Source organism: Leptopilina boulardi, unplaced genomic scaffold (assembly GCF_019393585.1).
Source record: "Leptopilina boulardi isolate dan_hultmark-lab unplaced genomic scaffold, ZJU_Lbou_2.1 LbouV2_310, whole genome shotgun sequence".
Taxonomy (NCBI): Eukaryota; Metazoa; Arthropoda; class Insecta; order Hymenoptera; family Figitidae; genus Leptopilina; species Leptopilina boulardi.
The window spans coordinates 495,137-510,696 of NW_026137875.1; the positions used below are offsets into that span (position 1 = coordinate 495,137).

General features: G+C 26.2%; 1 protein-coding gene across 2 annotated transcripts; it reads right to left on the bottom strand.

Moving 5' to 3' along the window:
* Nucleotides 1–15,356, bottom strand: LOC127283718 (neprilysin-1-like). Of its 2 annotated transcripts, XM_051308750.1 has the most exons (18): nt 15,259–15,356; nt 15,136–15,191; nt 12,840–13,004; nt 10,749–10,832; nt 9,636–9,847; nt 9,105–9,464; nt 8,883–8,981; nt 8,614–8,755; nt 8,441–8,534; nt 8,247–8,346; nt 7,982–8,158; nt 6,323–6,423; nt 6,156–6,214; nt 6,018–6,069; nt 5,862–5,929; nt 4,603–4,712; nt 4,343–4,510; nt 1–409 (listed from the first exon to the last, which is right to left on the bottom strand). In XM_051308750.1, the coding sequence occupies exons 1-18, from the start codon at nt 15,276–15,278 to the stop codon at nt 230–232; spliced, it is 2,247 nt and encodes a 748-aa protein (XP_051164707.1). In that variant the 5' UTR covers nt 15,279–15,356; the 3' UTR covers nt 1–229. The 2 variants fall into 2 exon arrangements, with proteins under 2 accessions (XP_051164707.1, XP_051164708.1); XM_051308751.1 differs by lacking the exon at nt 12,840–13,004 and having other exon boundaries at nt 15,259–15,318.
* Nucleotides 15,357–15,560: the final 204 nt, after the last annotated feature.

The window sequence follows — 15,560 nt, forward strand, 5'->3', positions numbered from 1 at the left end:
TAAAATATGATTATTTATTCGTTATATGCGCCACAAAAATGTAAATAATTTCCACATATTTTGAAATAAAGAACTATTTTCTAATAAAATTTACATATTTTTTAATTCTATATATATATATATATATTTGTATATTTAGATTTAAATGTTATATTATAATAAAATTTTTAAATTATACTCTAGTGGAGTAAAAAGTTTGTCCTTCGTGAATATAAATTATCCCATAAAATCACTTCCATAATTTGCACTTATTTTTTGGATGCATAGGACTGCTTTCAGAACAATGGAAAGCATTTGAAAATTCATTTAAATTAGACACCGCACCATTAACTCTATAAGGTTGAACCGAATGTTCATTGTTTTTCATCAAATATTCCTCAAATTCGGGGCTTATATTTGTACAAAGTGACTAAAATAATAATATTATAAATAATTTATATTTTCTGTTTGGAAATTTTTTAATTAATTTTATATCCGGAAAAAAGGCTTGAATTGAAAAGAATTAAAAATACCTAATATTTAAATATCTATAAAATTGTAAATTTATTAATTCTATATTTTATTTGGGAAATTCACTTATTATATCGACATTTGATAATCAAAGTTTTTAATTCTGTTTATGGAATTCATTTTGATTTTTTTTAATCCTCTTTAATTATTTTTCAGTTTGATATATCAAGAGTTTTCTTTCTGTAAATTAAATATATAATTTTAAGTTAACGTGCGGCTAATTGGTCGCTCCTTCACAAACTTATAACGAGAAAGCCTGGCTTCGACTCCTATTTTTGTATTTTTTTTTTTATTTTTCACGAATAAATTCTATTTATTCTATTCAATTCCAACCTTGTTACCGGGTACTCAAAACTTGATTCAGTGAGAGACTTTGTGTTTCAAATGTTAGAATTTTTTATGTCTAAGTTTATAATATGGTGACTTTTCAAAGTAAGGAAAATCCGAATTTTGATATAAAAAATTGGTATGTTCTATATTAAATTTCAATGATAAATTAAAAAAAATAAATAAATAACAGAATCACCTAACCTATATAAACTATGAAATTCTTGGGCAAAAAGGGACCTTCAATTATCGCCCTATAAAAAAGCACAGTTTTCCTAAAAGTATCAAATTGAGACCAAAAATTGCATCAAATCTTTGCAACGTTTTGATGCACATAAGATATATCAAAAAGAGATCGTTTTGTGTATCATTTTTAGAAATGATACATGAAACGGTCTCATTTTTTGATGCAAAAAATTCAATCAATTTAAATCAATCATGGCCGAATTGAATCGACTCAAAATTAAACGAATTTTTTTCAGATATTTTGATAATAGTACAATTGCGGAGACCATTTCACTATTTAATTTGAAAATGAAAATAACAGAAAATCAAAGACAATGTGCAATTCGATAATTAAAAAGTAACAGCTTATAAACATAACCTAAAATTCATGAGAAAAAATTTGTCGATAAAATCAATATAGCCGAGCATTTTAGAAGGTAGATGGCAGCACTCATCTATTTTCTTTCTTTAAATTTTTTCTGAATCGTTTTTATAAAAAGCAAAACTGCCATCTACCTTCTAAAAAGCTCGGCTATATTGATTTTATCAACAAATTTTTTCTCATGCATTTTAGGTTATGTTTATAAGCTGTCACTTTTTAATTATCGAATTGCACATTGTCTTTGATTTTCTGTTATTTTCATTTTCAAATTAAATAGTGAAATGGTCTCCGCAATTGTACTATTACCAAAATATCTGAAAAAAATTCGTTTAATTTTGAGTCGATTCAATTCGGCCATGATTGATATAAATTGATTAAATTTTTTGCATCAAAAAATGAGACCGTTTCGTGTATCATTTCTAAAAATGATACACAAAACGATCTCTTTTTGATATAACTTATGTGCATCAAAACGTTGCAATAGAAAAAGATACAACCAAGTTTACTGTGAGGCACTGAACGTGAAAATGATAAACATTGATTTTAAAATACTTTTTCTCAAAACACGGATACTTTTTACAAAATCGGCCAAAATACCAAAGATCTTTATTCGATAAATTTTCTAAATCCGAAAGATTGTGCGAATCTATAAACAAAAATGTGATTGCAAAACAAAAAGTAGGAGAGTAATATAATGATAGCTGCGACTTTGAGCTTCCTGCATGCTTCTGCCATCTGACGGCGGCATGCCGTAATGAACCTGTCACTATATTACTTTCCTACTTTTCGTTTTGAAATCGTGTTTTTCTATGGATTCGCACAATCTTTCAGATTTAGGAAATTTATAAGACAAGGATCCTTGATATTTTGGTCGATTTTGTAAAAAGTATCCGTGTTTTGTGAAAAAAGTATTTTAAAATCAATGTTTATCATTTTCACGCGTTCAGTGCCGTTTTTATAGGGCGATAATTAAAGGTCTCTCTTTGCCAAAGAATTTCAGAGACTATTCGACAATCTTAATCGATAAACAATGATGAAAAAATGTTTTGGAAAAGGTAAATGGGTATTTGTAGAATCGATTCGAACAAGAATTGTAATAAATAAAGCGGTAATTAATTAATAAATTACTATAAACGTGTATGAATTTTCGAGTATGAATATTATTAAGAAATAAGTGTAAACTGACGGAGAAAATAGTTTATCTTGATAAAAAAAAATGTAAAATATGTTCAATTTAATTAAATGAAGTTATTTAATTATAAATTAAAATGCTATCACACCTCTCCTCAGCAAATTCAAGAGTCATTAAAATGGTAACTCAAAATTATGGTTGCATCTTTTAAAGCACATCCAAAATAGGCAAATGCAATTTTGCAGAAAATCCCAGCTGCTCCCCTTTTCAAAATATTGCTGAAAACGTTATTTTTTAATTAAAAAACTGAGGGGGTGATTCTAATTACCTTTTTTTATTACTAGGGTAAATCCGAGAGAGAGATGGAACACGTTTTTTCAAACCTTTGTAATTTTAAAAGAAATTAACATCGCAAACCTATTCAAGTGCGATGATTTACTTTGAATGCTTCTATATAAACCTGAAAATCAGTTTTGAATTTTTATTATTTCTGATATTTAAAAAATTTGTTTTGAAAATAAATGTCAATTCTAGGAGAGATGAAATTGTCTGGGTGAGACGAAACATGAAATTTCATTGAAAATAATACTATTTTAAGACAACAAATTGATAGATGGAAGTTAATTAAGAAATTTTCAATTTATTTTCCGGAGAAAATTCTGATGAAAAATTGGCACTTATTTTAACCTCAATGCCTGTTTCATTATTTATGATTGAATTAATCTGATTGGTTGGTTGATTTAGCAACAACCAATGGAATTGATAGTTCTTGACAAGTTAAAAAAAGAAGGATATTTACTGACGTTAAGTAGTGTTAAAAATGAATGTGAAAGAATTCTTTGAAGATTCTTGAAAGATGTTGAGATATAGTTAAAAATTATGTGTATACAGAATTGTATGACTAATAATAAATATCATTAGTTAATAAAATTTATTTATTGTTAAAATTGTTTGTAGTTATGATAAAATAAAATAAACTCGCGCGATCGGTCTCGTCTAAGTAAAAATAAGATGGTTAAATGGTTGAAATAAGTGGGACTTAAAATAAGTGAAGCTTCAGTGTAGAGAAAATGTTCTTGGTCTATATTTTTTATATAGACAGATCATAAACTTTGTGGGTGAATTTCATGCAACATTCAATAAAATTCGCTAAATTAAAATAATGATACATAATGAGAATTTTGCTAATTTATTGTTAGACACTTCCATGAAAAAATAAAATTAGTTTTTAAAATATTTTCGGATATAGAACAGGTGTTCCAACTCTCCGAGATTTATCCTAATGTTTAATTAAATTAAATTTATAATAAACTAAAATGGAGATTTAAACAAGAAAAAGATACAATTATAATTAGTGTTTTATGGTGTTTATTCTAATTGCCTAACAGTAATCAGTCCAGTAGCCCTTTAACAGCTTATTCCTCTAACAGCCTGATTTTGTCTACTGGCTAATCGCCTAGGCTTTTAGCTACTTGCCTGATTTTTTTATCGGCCTACAACATGTATATATTTAAAACCGGTTTTAATTTACAAATTCAATGATTGTTATTTAAAAAAAAACGTTTTCGTCAATATTTTGAAAAGGGGAGCAGCTGGGATTTTCTGCAAAATTGCATTTGACTATTTTAGATGTGTTTTAAAAGATGCAACCATAATTTTGAGTCACCATTTTAATGACTCTTGAATTTGCTGAGAAGAGGTGTGCTATATTAAATTTTCAAACAAAAAGTCTCTCAATGTAATTCTTATTGTAAATAAAAACTTACAGCAGCAAATGAAACGAAAAATAATTGATCGCCACTGAGACCATTCAATCCTGGTAATCTAATATCCTGATAGTTTCCCGATTTCATTTTATTTTTATAAGCTTGAAATGCTGACTTCAACCCTGCACAATCAGCGATATTCTCATTTTGTGTAAGAGATCCATTTACCTATACATATATTAATGGGATAAACATAATTATAGATAATATAGTATATAATTTTTTATTTTGAATAATTGCGAAGTTAATATATGAATTACCCCGTAATCATCAAATTGATTGATGAAACATTTAGCATTATTTACGTATTTATTTATCAATTCTTCAGCCAGCCATGGTAACTGATTTCCATCCTTATTATACGTGCGCCCTTCAAATGATTATAATTTACAAATTAATTTATTTATGTTTTTATTAATTTTTTTTTTTAATGATAAAAATTAAAAAATTAATTTATCAAAATATAATTTTCTTATGATACTGAAGTCCGCAACGTTTTTATAAATAAAAAGGAAAAAAATAATGAGATGATAATTGTATTAATTTGGCTTAAGGTAGTATTACACTTTTCAAGCAGTAAAAAACGGGTTTAGAAAAAAATTTTTTTCTCGCTTCTTAATTTATTTAAAGGAACAAATTTTTTTTTATAACATTATATGGCATTAAAACTTTTATAATAAATAAAATAAAATTTTTTTATTATCTCTTTTTGGTCACTAGAGGGCCTTAATCGAGTTTTTCTCGAAACGTTGTTTTTGAAACTGGCGGACAGCATAACTCGAGTTCTAATGAACCAATTTTTTTGAAAAAAATATCATTTTTTTCGTAATTAAATTCTTTAAGCATCCCCCCTAAATCCAATTATCTATTTCTTTTTGGATTTTAGCTACAATCCAAAAACTAACCAAAAAAAACCTAATTTTTGACATTTTTTTTTAAATCGCTGCCATTTCGTTAATTTTCAATATTTTTTATCGGGGTTAGGGGGGATGCTTAATGACATGTCTCAGCTTCAAAACGGTTTTTTGTTTTTTCAGATCCGATGTCCCTGAGAGGCTGTAGCCTGTCCGCCGATTGCCCAAATTTTTTTTTTGCCTTGACTTTAAGGCCCTCTAGTGACCAAAGAGAGATAATAAAAAAATTTTTTTTTATTTATTATAAAAGTTTTAATGCCATATAATGTTATAAAAAAAAATTTGTTCCTTTAAATAAATTAAGAAGCGAGAAAAAAATTTTTTTCTAAACCCGTTTTTTACTGCTTGAAAAGTGTAATACTACCTTAAAATTAAAGTTCTTCGGGGGTAAATGGCTACTATAAAAGTATTAATTTCTTGAAAGTTTGTGCAAATCAAAATTAAAAATAAATTGTCTTTGAAAAAATAATTGTATTTTAATTGTTCGTTTTTGAAAACGTTGCGGACTTCAGCCTCATATTTTCTTTGTCTGATGGAAAAAATGTTTAATTCATTCAATAAAAATAATGTTAGAAACTTTTTAATTCAAAATTGAAAAATTATACCATCGTTATCAAATCCATGATTTATTTCGTGACCGACTGTAAATCCTAAATAGCCATATTTTACTGATCTGTGAAAATAATAATATTTATTAAAAATATACTTCAAAGATATAAAAATGAAAATATAATAATATTAATAAACAAAATTTTTCTTACAGTGGCATTGTTGAATTAAAGAGAGGAACCATAAGTTCTGCTGCTGGTATAGCTGTGTAATGCAAAAATAAAAGTCAGAATTTTCATTGAACAATTAGCTTTTCTTTAAAAAAAAATGTTAAAGTAACAAAAACTTACTTATACTGTTGTCGTATTCATTATAAAATGCATTGAGAACTGTAGGATTTTCCAAAAATCTGGAATTGCAATTTTAGTAAAAATAACTAAATAAACAACTTAATAGCAAATTTAAAAAATCTTTTCAATAAAAAATATTTAAAAATGTACATTATATTTATGCTTACTGATCTTTATCGAATGGTTCTCTAAATTCTCTCCAAAAATCGTTATTGTCAAATGTCAACATATTTATGACATTGTCAAAATAATTAGGTCCTACTTTAAGCTAAAATATTAAAAACAAACTTCCATTATTTATAAAAAAAAATGGTGCAATTAGTATAGTATTATAAATAAACAATTACAATTATATAGAATAATCCCAATGGGGAAAAAAACATTGGTGAATCCCCATAGCGCAGAGTCGTCCTTGCAAACGAGGTAATATTTCAAATAATTAAATTCATTATGCATTTTGTTGACAATGAATGACATTATTTAACGACATAAATAATCTTGAGGTATAAAAAATATGTTAAATTTACAAAAATTGTTTTACAAATAAATAAGTTAAGTACTATTCAAATTAATTATCTTATTTAAAAATAATTAATTGTGTAAAATCTTAAAAAATGCATAAAAAACAAACAACTTTCGGGCGACTCAAAGGTCTTTCTTTAGGGGCGCATGATTATCCCATAAAAATCATTAGTTAAAATTTTTATTTTAAAGAATTTTATTAGATATAATTATTTTTTAGACGAATTTTTATTTTGCGAATTAACATTTGAAATAATTTCTTATTTTTAAACAAATTTTTTCTTAAGGCCATGTGGGAAATACCCACGTGACCCCCATGCAAAAAACATGGTATTGGTATTCTCAAGTTTTTTCTAAAATGGTTAAGAATTTTTGGTTGAAATTTGGAAAATATGATAGAGAATAGCATTCAGAATGGCGCTGTTCTCGGTTTTTGAGCACAATTTTGAGTTTAAATATTAAAAATAAAAATTTGTAAATTCCCATTTTTGAACGAAAGTTGAAGTCAACATGGCGGGGGTCCAGGAACTAGCGCCAATTCGAGTTAGTGGACGCTCAAAGAAATAACAAAAACCTATTAACTCCGCTATTACTTAAATTTTTAAATTATTTCGCATTCAATTACAGTAAATAAGTAGAAAAGCCCAATTCCTTCAACAATTTTTTATCATTCCTCAAAATTTCAACTCGAAATTTCTTCTCATTTCCAAGAATACTTGGAACTACCAAAAAGTGTCTTTCTCTCACATGGCCTTAACAGAATTCTTATGTATCGAATTTTTATTATACAAAATCCTTAAGACACCGAATTTTTATTTGTCCAAAATTGCAAATGCCCAAACAAACAATCGGCAGAAAAATTTCGGCGCGATGTTTAAAATTCACCAATCAAAAATTGTGAAGAAAATTGTGATTGGTGGATTTTAAAAATCGCGCCGAAATCTTTCTGTCGCGATTGTTTGTTCGGACATTTTCAATTTCGGAAAAATAAAAATTCGACCTTTTAATAATTCTATACCAGATAAAGATTCGGTGCCTAAAAATTCTTTAAGGGTATGTGGGAACAGCTAGATTTCTTGTACCAAACAAAATTATTTCTACAAAATTTTAACCCGAAATCATTTTTTATTTCAGAGAAAGTTTCAAACCACAAAAAAACGTCCTTTGCCCACATACCTTTAAACAAGAAATTCTAACAAATGTTAATTCGAAAAATGAAAATTCGTCTAAAACATCAAACATTATATCTAATAAAATTGTTGAAAAGAATAATAATATTAATAATAATAAATTCTATCAATTACCCCATCGTATATTTGATTAAGAAAAGTTTTATTTTTATAATAATCAGGATATCCAATGTGAAATTTCATCGATTCCAATTTATCATTTATCAATTGTTTTGCCTCATTGTCCAACCAGTTTGAAGTTAAAATATCTGACTTCACTTGATTTCTTACATCCTCTGCTATTTCACTAGCCTAAATAAAATTATAATTTTTTTTTTCTCATTATTAATAAAGAACCTAATTTTTTAATAAAAAGGTTTCTTTTACCATTAACACTTACATATTCTTTTATATCATCGGAAAAATAATTGTCAATATAAACTTTTGAAAAACCAGTATTAAAATAAAGTCCCATCATGTGTGCAATACAATATTCTGATCTAAAAAAAATATATAAATTTAAAAATATTTATTTATTTTATTCTTTTTTTATATTTATATTAATATAAAAAAAAAAGATTGTTTCATAATAACCTATATTCGCCGTCTATATCTTCATACCACGGTCTTTTATCTTTACCTAAATATATTAGTGCATCTCTAAAGAATACCCAGTGAATAATATTGACTGAAATTATAAAATATAGTATTATTATTTTTCATATTTACAATTGTCAAATTATTTCATATTATTATGTGCAACTTGCCAATTACTCGATTTGGAGTTTCTTTTAAAATTGGAACCAATTTTTCAAAAAATGATTTTCTGAATAGTAAAATTTTTTCTGATTCATCAATATAAGTGCCTGAATTATTTGAAAGTGCATGTATCATTTCTAACCAGTCAATCTAAAATAATTATATGTACTTTGTAAATTAAGTTTTAGTTTTTGTTCTAAATAATTAGAAATAATAAAGATGATAAAAATAAAATAATATTATAAATGAAAAATAATAATTATAGTAAATCTATCACCTTTGCAGTTGAATTGCCAGGTTCATAACTATCATAAAGCTTTTGGAATTCACCAATTGTCATAACAGTTTTTTTGTCCTTTGGCTCGTCATATCTGATCTATAATGAGTAATAAAAAATTAACCAAATAAGTATATACAATTTGAAGGAAATAATTAACTAATCATAGTCAACTATACACTGTTTTTTTTCTAGGAATAGAACTTTATCTTAATTTTTTACCTCGATTAATAGATTATGTAAAGCTTCTTGAAAATCTAAAATTTCATTGACTTGATCGCGAATATTTTTCACGTTGCCTTTTACTGATTTTGCATAATCTTCTATTATGCTTGTAATAAGTTCACCTTCATCATAATCTTCATCATCATAACTCTCGTCATAACTATCATCATTATAATCATTGTCATCATATTTACTTTCATAACTATTTTCATAACTATTACGACGACCAAATTTCAAATTTGTATAATCAACATCATTGTCATAATCAACATCATCATCATCATCATCATCATCGTCATCATCATATTCTGTATCTTCATAACTCCATAACAGCTGAATTCCATCTAGTTTATCGAACTATAAAATGATATACCAAAAAATTTTTTTTATCAAAAACTTTAAATTTCATTATAAATCATAATTAATTTATTAACTTGTAGACTGCCGGAAAGTCCTAAATTTAGGCTTTTTTGATGGATTTTGATAAACGCCGGCAGGCTAAAGGTTAATATAGTAAAATTTAAATACCATTAAAATTTTGTTTTCAGTATTATTGGGATTTAAAAATTGACTTATTGTAAATAAACTGTATTTCCCGGAAATTCGTGCATAATATTGAGCAACTTTTTGCCAAGGAAATTCTTCTTCTTTCCATTCTGTTGGTTTCATTATCATTGGCCAACCACCAATATTTTGCAAATATTTTGTCACAGGTTTGTATCCTTTTTTTTGTAATCTTTCTAATAATATGTACAAAAACAGAGTTTATTGTTTTTATAAACTACTTAAATTTTCTATTATAGGCATTTATAAGCCTGTAAAAAAATTTGGATAGCGAGAATCGGGAAAACGTATTGAAGTTCGGTATGTTGAATCCGTTATTTGAATTTTAACATATATTGGAGTGTTAGGTCGAATCCATTGTGTGTAGTTAGTCCAATACGTTCGATTGAAAATAGCGTTAAAACGAATGATATTTATTTATTTAACATATACATGCGGGCATTGTAAAAAAGTTGTGGTTATTTTTATTATTAATCAATTAATATCCGTGAATAAATAATTTTGTCCTACCTTTAAAATGAGGATTTAGTTTATTTATTCTCATTTCCTTTCATTTATTATTGCACATATTATTATTAATTAATTTTCTTGTTTTGTCTCTTTATTAATCACTATTTACATTAACTGCTATTAATTAATTTATAGAAAAAAGTAATTATTCTATTCAGTTCTATACCGACAATAGAAATTTAAATTCAATAACTTGTATCCATTGTCGGTAAAAAGAGTAGCATACTTACCCGACGAATAGTTCTCTTCAATGGTAACACATTTACTAAATAACCTAATTCTATTATTTTTAATTGAAAGTTCCATTATTCTCTTAATTCTGGTCTCTCCACAATTTATTTAACCTTTTCATTAATAAAAGGTCACTTTTATCCCAATTTAAAACGTTTTTTCATTCGTTTTAACGCTATGTTCAATCGAACGTATTGGACTAACTACACACAACGGATTCGACCTAACACTCCAATATGTTAAAATTCAAATAACGGATTCAACATACCGAGCTTCAATACGTTTTCCCGATTCTCGCTATCCAACTTTTTTACAGGGAAGTTAAAAAAAAATTACCTTCATCCATGCACGCATTATACCATTTTCTTTCGATTGACAAAGCTGTACTGTCATTGTCATTAGGGTCATCTTCTAAAATTCCTGTATAAAAAATATTTAATATTTGCAAACGTATACTACTGTATTTAATTATACTAATATTAAATAGTAAAAAGTAGGAGGTTCGGGACCCTATTTTGTAACCCATTTACATTTAAAAATAAAATTTTTTTTTTATTATTAGAAAAGTATTTATAATATTCGATGAGACTTACTAAAAGTATAAATTTCTTAATTCTATACTGAAAAGTGATAAAATTGGTGCAGAAATATTCTTCTTGAAAATAATATTAGCATTTAAAATTTTTTAAAATTTTTCGGAGCTTGCAACTTTTTTTGGGACCTATATTAAAACTTAACAATTGAAAATTAAACTTCAGTTTTCCTGAAGGTATTAATTTAATTCTAAACTTTGGATCAAATTATGCAACGTTTTGATATCCATGATAACCTAGGAAAAAAAAGCTTATTAAATTCACCGTCTAGTGAATCAGAAATTTTAAGAATGCAGATTCATTATTAACGTTTTTAATCGGGAGTTTGTTTCAATGACTAATTTCCTATTAATGAAAAATTTAATATATTATCTATTTAGACAATTTTGAATCGGATCGAAAAATTTTAGGTTATGTTGTCATGTTTCGCACAAAATTTAATAATTTTTAATAGACAAGCTTTGTAAATAAATTATACGCTGGAGTGTTAGATTTGTAAGTAACATTTAAAATTATTTTTTTATTTGAATTATTATTAAAACCACAATCGATCACAAAATAATTATGTAATTGAAATAAAAATGGTATGTATAGATATAATAAATATTAAACTGCAGACGATACATAAACAGAGTTGGGAATGTAAATTATTGTGTTCAATTTACAGTAAAAAGTCAAAAAATGTGACATCTTTTTCGGGTGAGTTTTTTTTAAAGGTGTTTACACACCTCACCAGATTTTGGTATACCGAAAAAAATAGATACGATTTTTTGGCGGCGAATTTAAATTTATATTATAATATTTCTGAAAAAATAATGTAATGAAGAAAAATAATTAATAGATTATAATTGTAATACATAATAAACATTATATTCGCATTATATTTTTCAAAAATATTATAATATTAATTTTAAATTCTCCGTCTAAAAATAGTATCTATTTTTTTCGGTATATCATAATCTGGTGAGGTGTGTAAACACCTTTAAAAAAAAATTCACCCGAAAATGATGTCACATTTTGGACTTTTTACTATAAATATTGAACATAATAATTTATATTCCCAACTCTGGCGACTGCATGTTACCAGTTATGTGTCTTCTCTAGTTTAATATTTATTATTTTACATACTATTGTTATTTCAATTACATAATTATTTTGTGATTAATTATTATGCTTTCAATAATAATTTGGATATAAAAAAAAATAATTTTAAATATTAAAAAATATGCGGATTGTAAACTCACCTTTTATATATTGTGACAACACAAATTAGTGTATTCTAATTTATCTTCCAAAAAAGTGTCAAGCTAAATTTCAAATACTATTATTGTTTTTTATCATTTCCAAGTATATCAAGAAATATGAACCTACTTTTGATAAGTCTCAATAAGAAATATTAAATAATTTTTGAATAATAATATTACTTAAAAAAAGACGAAATTTGAGGTTACAAAATAAGGTCTGAATCCTTCTATACTTTTAATTATTAATTTCATACAAAAAAAGAAAATTTAAGCCATAATAATATTATGATTGATGAACTAAGAAACTGTTTAAGTTTAATATAATTTAAAAATAACTAAATTTTTTAAAAATTTGACCTCAACAACTCTTAGGCTGCAGTCCCATGGCAGCGTTTTGCGTTGCGTTTTGTCACTAGACCCTGAGTGTAAACATAGCAAACATATATCTGCATCTCTTTTACACTCATGGTCTAGTGACAAAACGCAACGCAAAACGCTGCCATGGGACTGCAGCCTTTGACAAAAGTCAATGGACTGATCCCATAAATAAAAATTATTGTTTGTAATTAATTTATTAATGTAATGTCTACCTTGTAAGCTTATTTGAATTGCATCCTTAAATTCAGTATCTATAGTGCAAATTGAATATTCTTCTTCTTCAATTGGACACACAGAAGCCCAAGAGCCGCAAACGTATTCATAAAAATTTTCACATGGATCAACCGTTTTATTCATTGACGATAAAAATAAGTTAGCTGCACAATAAAATTTGTATTTATATATAAACGAGTTTCGAAAGTCCCACACAGCACCCAAAATTCCCTGAAACTTGACAGAGCCTCGCACGGCGAGGTTAGGAAACTTCAGTGGCAAGGTTCATACAAGTTTGTGTCGAATTGTTTAAATGTCCGCATGAAAAGAATATTTACACGAAACTTTGAGGAAATATTACACATAAATATTGATGTGCAATGTTCAGTCAATGTTGTGTCAATATTCATCTATACTTATTATATTAGTAAATGAAATTTTTATAACTATAGGCGAAAATGTAATTTCAATATTGACACAACATTGACTGAACATTGCACTTTAATATTTATGTGTAATATTTCCTCAAAGTTTCGTGTAAATATTCTTTTCATGTGGACATTTAAACATCGACACAAACTTGTATGAACCTTGACACTGAAGTTTCCTAACCTCGCCGTGTGAGGCTCTGTCAAGTTTCAGGGAATTTTGGGTGCTGTGTGGGGTCATTTTTAGTAAATAATTATCGATATTAAATAATTTCAAATTTTTTTATATTCAATATTCAGTCAATCGGGGTAATAATACCATCCCCGGGGTAATTATACCCATCGTAAGATTTTTAATGAATAAAATTTAAATAAATATTTAAATATGCCTCTTGGTGTAAATAGTGTTTGATAGTTGGACGTTAAATTTTTATCGGATATTTTAGATAGTCCATCTTTTCTATAACGATTTTCAAATGCTTTTTTGTCAAAAAACCAGAAATAAGTAAAAATTGTATGTTTACGATGGATGCAACATAACCTCAAAATTATATATTGTCACCTAACTACATAATTGCAGAAATATTTATAAATTGTCAATTAAGAAATGCAGAAAAAATAGTTTAAAAAATTTTTTTTGGATTGAAAATTTAAAAATTAACATTGAAATTCTACTAAAATATATATATATTTATTAGAAAGATATTTTTTTTTTAAATAAACACTTTTTAAGTTAATAGTGTTGAACTGTTTCTGAAATTATTTAGAAAAGAGAGACCTTTAATATTATCGCCTTATAAAAATGGCACTGAACGTGAAAATGATAAAAATTTATTTTAAAATATTTTTTTCTCGAAACAAGGAAGCTTTTTTACATAATCGGATAGCATACCAAGGATTCTTGTCCTATAAATTTACAAAATTCGAAACATTGTACAAATCTATGCAAAAACGCGAATGTAAAATGAAAAGTAAGGAAAGTAATATAATATGACAGCTGCGACTTTGTACTCCCTACATGCATCTGCCACCTAACGGCGGGAGGACGTAATGAACGTGTCATTATACTACTTTCCTACTTTTCATTTTACAATCGCGTTTTTGTATTGATTTGCACAATCTTTCAGATTTAAGAAATTTATAAGATAAGGATCCTTGGTATTTTCCCAATTTTGAAAAAAGTGTACGCGTTTCGAGGAAAAAGTTAATTTTTTTTTTAATTTTGAACTTTAATGACGTGTCCTTTCTTAATAAGACATTTCATGCAAAGCACATGGAAAAGTATCGAAATTAATTTTTATGAAAATTACCTTATATTATTGTTTCACATATTTTGTTTCACATTATTTGTTGTAAGTATTTCCAGCTATCATATGAATCAGAAAAAACATAACCTTTATTCAGTTGAAATCACTTGATTGGCCCTTGGCCAAAATAGCGCGCACTTATTTGAAATAATTAAATTTATTAAATATTAAATAAAATAATTGTAATAAATTGTGAAACATAAATTGAAAATTAAATTGAATAGACAAAGAATAGAAGCAATGGATATATGGATATAATTACCCAGCTTGACGGTAGATAAAGTAATTTTTATTTCTGCCCAACTACTAAATAATTAGAAAATTTATTATTACTAAAAATTAAATATTTTCTACTTATGTTTTTTTTTCTTTTTCTATAAATATTGCAAATTTTTCTTTCATATTAATTAAAATTTAATACTAATTTATTTAATTTTTATACTAATTTTTAATTAAAAATTGACAATTTTTTTTTTTTGTTATCCGGATAAATTTCTAAATAAATAATATAATCTCAATATACACATATAATAAAATATATAATAGATGTAAAAACATACCAACATTTTTACAATCTTCAGTTTCACATACAGTGACATTCAAAGATGAAAGTATTCTGAAAATATAACATATTTTTGAATGGCCACAATTTTTTTTAAAATGGAATTATTTTTACAACTTACAATAAAGTGTTGTTTATCATGGTTCTGCTTGGTTACCAACTAAAACTTATACGAGAATATTGAAAGAAGCGACTTCTCCCTCATTACACATGATGAATGGTTTAGTCATCACCTAAATTTCTACCTATTCCTTCCGTTTATATAATTCAAAGACGAGCACGCAAATAGCAGTATTCCATAAAATTTTAGATTTCTTAGACTTTTGTAAATTTTTTATTTTAATTATTATTATTATTATATATATTTGCCATAAACTAATTATCCAACCTTTTTTTTCATTTTTTAACTATTTCATATTAATT